The following is a 5,000-nucleotide window of genomic DNA, read 5'->3' on the forward strand; positions in this document are numbered from 1 at the left end:
GTTAGGTAACACTATGTCCTGATTATTTACATGGAGTCTGGTGGAGATATGCTGGCTCTATACACGCTAAAAGTCCTGATTATTTACATGGAGTCTGGTGGAGATATGCTGGCTCTATACACGCTAAAAGTCCTGATTATTTACATGGAGTCTGGTGTAGTTTGGTGATGGTGATTTTGTGGCTGTTTCATGTTAAACTAAAAGGATCTTACTCTTTAACTAAAAGGTCTATCTCTGTAGGGATCCATCCCATAATGTTGTCAGACATTTAGAATAATAATCTGAGTCTGTCAGCAGCAACAGCAGAACGTTTAGTGACTCTAACTGACGTTAAGTTACATAATTTGGACATCAGACAGAAAGCAGCTTTAGGAAGCTTCAGTTTATCTTTAGATGATCTCTTCTTCTTCTTCTTCTTCTTCAGTGGTTCTGGAGGACTTTGTTTACGCGGTGACTGTTTCTGGTCAGAAGGTTTTCGTGGTCAAACGTCACAACAACCAGCAGGAACCGATCGACGCTTTGAGGCCGGGACACATGAAGTGAGGCGGCCAGAAGACTGTTATCTGTTTCTAACTGTGTTAAATAAAGTTGTGTGTGTTTGAATGTGCATTTAACTGAATAAACTTTATAGATATATAGCTCGATGTTCACGGAAGTCGGTTAAAATTAACTTCTGCTGAGATTGAGCGTTTTGGGATTTTAAAAGCATTATTTAAATAGGATTCTTGATTTGAAATCCTAGGTGTTTTACTTCCACTTAAGACTCAAAAGGATTCATGAAAACAGTTGCTCACGAGACAGGGGTGAGTCCAGGGGTCCAGGAGTCCAGGTCCAGGAGGGAGGTCGGAGTGGGGTCAGGGTCAGGGGTGGGGGAGTCTGTTGTGAGGTGAGGTCAGGGGTCCGGAAGGGGGTCAAGAGGTCCAGGCCAGGCGGCCCTTCCAGTCCAGCCTTGGTCGGACAAGGTATTTTAATTTCATGAGCCTCTACGTGATATCTAAGCTTAGCAACACAAGGATTATGTACTTCTATTTTACTTTGTTGAGAATTGCTCTCTAAACAAGGGGTTAATGCAGCACTATATAGTTCTTGTTTGTAGCATTTTAGTCAGCAAACTGTTAGAAATGTAATTTTAAATAAGCACTTACTTACTTCGCGCGCAGTGGTAGTAGTAGTAGTAGTAGTATAAGCAGCAGCAAGTAGCAGCAGTAGTAGCAGCAGCAGCAGCAGCAGCATAAGTAGCAGTTAAGCAGTAGCAGTAGTAGCGTAGTTGTTAAGCAGCGTGCTAGTAGTAGCAGCAGTAAGCAGTATGTTGCGCAGCAGCAGCAGTATAGTAGCAGTAATGCTGCTGTGCTGTTGAGCAGCAGCAGTATTAAGCAGTAGCAGAGTAGCAATGCAGCAGCAGCAGCAGTAGCAGCAGCAGCAGTAGCGTTAAAGCAGTATGGTAGCAGTTGTTAAAGCGAGCAGCTATGTTGCTGCTGCTAAGCGTTGGTGTAGCAGTAGTAGCAGTAGCAGTAGTAAAGCAGCAGGGTATAAGCAGCGGTGTAGCTGTTGTTGCCGTAGCAGTAGTAGCAGCAAAGCAAGTTGTTGCAAGCAGTAGTAAGTATAGTAGTAGCTAACGTTTTTATAGTAGCGCTTCTGCAGCAAGTAGCAGCAGCAGCGCAGCTAGCTGTTGTTAGCAGTAGTAGCAGCAGCAGCTTACGTTGTTGCGAAAGTAGTAGCAGCGAGCGTGGTAGTAAGCGTTGTTAAGGTTGCGCAGTGAGTAGTAGCAGCAGCTGCGTTGTTATAGTAGAGAGAGCAGCTGCTGTTAAGTTGTTGAAAGCAGCGTAAGCAGTTCGCAGTTGCAGTAGTTAGGCACAGCCAGTAGCAGTTATTAAGCAGTAGTGGTGTTGCTATAGCAGCAGCAGCTAAGGTAGTAGCAGCAGTAGCGAAGCGTTGTGCAGCAGTACGGTAGTTAAGTAGCAGTAGCAGCAGCAGCAGCAGGCGGCATAAGCAGCAGCAGTAGTAGCAGCAGCAGCGTTATAGCAGTTGCGGCTGCTAGCTGCTGTTGTAGTAGCAGTAAGCGTTGCTGGCAGCAGTAGCAGTAGAATATAGCAGCAGCATGTTGCGCAAGCAGTAGTAGCAGCAGTTGTTGCTGCTGCGGCTGTTAGCAGCAGTAGCAGTAGTAGCAGTAAGCTGTAAGCAGCAGTTGCTATAGCAGTAGCAGCTACAGTAGCAGCAGCAGCATTGCGCAGCAGCAGCAGTAGCAGTACAGCAGCAGCAGCAGTATAGCAGCAGCAGAAGCAGTAGTAGCAGCAGCAGTAGCAGTAGCAGTAAGTATAGCAGTAGCAAGCAGCAGCTAAGTTGTCGTCAGTCAACAGACCCCTTCTGGTGGAAAATCCACGCAGCTGAGAGACAGCTGAAACGCCCCCCACGCCCAATCTTAATCTGTTTCAGTGTGTTAACCAGCCTTAGTGCCTTGCTCAGGGACACATATTGGTTGCTGTATCACAGTGGGAATAAAACCCAGGTCTCCCACACCAAAGGCATGAGTCCTATCCACTGCGCTATCACCCCCCATATAGATAGAATACACTGTACTGTCCCCGGAGCCTTGGTCATCGTGCTACTATCTGTTGCTTTGCCAGATGGTAACACGTAATTATTATGCTGCGCAGAAACGAGGCGCTCAGAGCCAGAGATGCACGGACTACATCTCCCAGCAGGTAGCGGGACCGCTGACAGCAGCGTGTCAGAGCAGCTGACACATACAGTATGACCCTTGTGTGGTCCTCGGGTCAAATTTGACCCATTTTCAACGTATTTTTATATCACAAATATGGGTTTCTTTCAACCAGATTGCCTAAAAATAACCTGGTCAGTCTGTGAATTTACTCCACATCCTCTGAACTAAGCTATTAATCACTCAAAAACATAGGTAATATGTAGGGTTGGGTATAGTTTGGTTTTTTTCCCGATACCGGTGTTAAAACAATACTTTTAAAGCTCCCATAGCATAAAAATGTCACTTTATGAGGTTTTTTAACATTAATATGAGTTCCCCCAGCCTGCCTATGGCCCCCCAGTGGCTAGAAATGGTGATAGGTGTAAACCGAGCCCTGGGTATCCTGCTCTGCCTTTGAGGAAATGAAAGCTCAGATGGACCAATCAGGAATCTTCTCTTTATGAGGTCATAAGGAGCAAGGTTACCTCCCCTTTCTCTGCTTTGCCCGCCCAGAGGATTTGGCCCCCCAATGAGAGAGAGAGAGACATCATGGCTTTCAAATAAGCAAAGTGGCAGCTGGTCAAGACCACAAGGTACAAGTGTGTACATATCGTCATTTCAGAGGGAAGGAACTACTCATCCCATAAACCACCGCGCTCCACTGAATAAAGGAAGCTACGTTAGTTTAGCTAACAGCTAACTCGGCTAACCGCTAGCTGAGACAGCACGTAATAACTTTAAAAGACCCTCAAAATAAAACCTGAAAATAACTGTTAACATATATAACAGCTGTTGCGTCAGCTTTACCCGGTGTTTAGTTTGAGTTAGCGTTATTTTAGACTGACTCAAGCTGTCGGCTAGCGGTTAGCCGAATTAGCTGTTAGCTAAACTAACGTTAGCTTCCCGGCGGAGGCTAACGGCAGAAGCGTGGAACAGATTCGTGCAGTGTCGTAAATCCTCGTGACGGATTGCGCAGGCAGCTCCCCCCCCCACCCCCTCCTCCCCAGCATGAGTTCCACCAATCAGAGGCATCACTGTGGGATTGTGGGTAATGAAGTACTTATCCAAGACATCGCATATAAAAGATGTTTATCTCAAAACAAGGTTGGTGTCCCATGATTTTTGGCGTCTATATGATCATATAGAATCACTTAATCATGGCGTAGCTGGTTTTAAGTCTACCATCAACGGTCACCATTTCATGGCTTATATACTCAAATTTGTTGTGTTTCTACTTCTGGAACCCGCTGTGGGCGGGACTGTTGAGCTCAATAGCTACAGACACAGAAATGGCACATCCTAAGGAAAGCTCATTGTGGGACTGGCTCTAGTGGCTGTAATTCTGCACCAAGGCTGAATTTCAGGAAATATATATAATATATTTATAATGTGTATAATATAAAATAAATATATATAAAAATAAAATATAAAAAAAGGAGCACAAAATGACAGTCGGCGACATTAAAGAACGGCTTGTTTATTGCTAAGGTTATATGGTCAAAATTAAATTATTCATTAATAATGTCGGCGCTATTCTGGCACATGTAGGGAACCTGGTGAGTTAACCTGCAACATGTCAGCTGGTTGGGGATTCTTCAGCGTGTGAGCAGAAGATAAGTAGGACAGTAGGGCGTGGAGGGACCACACCAAGAACCAGAATCACATTTCTCTTTAGTGTGATGTTGGATGTGAAAAGAAGGAAATGGTTCTAACATTGCTGTTTAGATGTGTGTGAATGTCCCACACCAGGAGTCATTCATATAGTTCTATTATATAGTGATCCATTATCTGTTCAACACTTGTTCTATTAAAGAAAAGATAGAAAATTAATGTGTGTGCTGTAAAGTGGTTAGAAAAAATGAACTCGGAATCGGCTAAAATCGGTAGCGGCCGGTCTAACTCAAAGAAAATCTGAAATCGGAATTGGCCTAGAAAGTTGTAATTGGTGCATCTCTATATTTTACAATAACTTTGAATGCACCAAGAGGCTGGTGAGTTTCAAGTGAACTGTGTTGTTTTTTCGACAGCAGTAGCTGCAGTCAGACTGTTACATCCCGCTGTTAGAATCCTCTACAGGGAAATACAGTCACACTTTACACCGCTTAACGTTAGCTGTTTATCCAGCTACCAGCTAACGCTAACGTAGCGTCCCGTGCAGCGATGCTTCTGAAAACAAAGGAAAAGTCACGCACCGAAATGAGGAACTGAAATTTTCATTCTTATTTGGTCTCGTTACTACCGTTAGCGTCGGAACCGGTGCCCTATTCGCACTGCGTTTCGGTACCCAACACTATAGTAA

The 5,000-nt window shown here is 44.6% G+C and overlaps 1 protein-coding gene across 1 annotated transcript in view; it reads left to right on the forward strand.

Moving 5' to 3' along the window:
- Positions 1 to 638, forward strand: part of lamtor4 (late endosomal/lysosomal adaptor, MAPK and MTOR activator 4) — a 3,141-nt gene extending 2,503 nt beyond the window's left edge. The window contains exon 4 of the mRNA XM_039791117.1: positions 425 to 638. Within this exon, the coding sequence (XP_039647051.1) occupies positions 425 to 543 (119 nt within the window). The 3' untranslated portion in view covers positions 544 to 638. The remainder of the gene's footprint in view (positions 1 to 424) is intronic.
- The last annotated feature ends 4,362 nt before the right edge of the window (positions 639 to 5,000 follow it).

The sequence above is a fragment of the Perca fluviatilis genome, chromosome 23 (genome assembly GCF_010015445.1).
Source record: "Perca fluviatilis chromosome 23, GENO_Pfluv_1.0, whole genome shotgun sequence".
In the NCBI taxonomy this organism is placed as follows: Eukaryota; Metazoa; Chordata; class Actinopteri; order Perciformes; family Percidae; genus Perca; species Perca fluviatilis.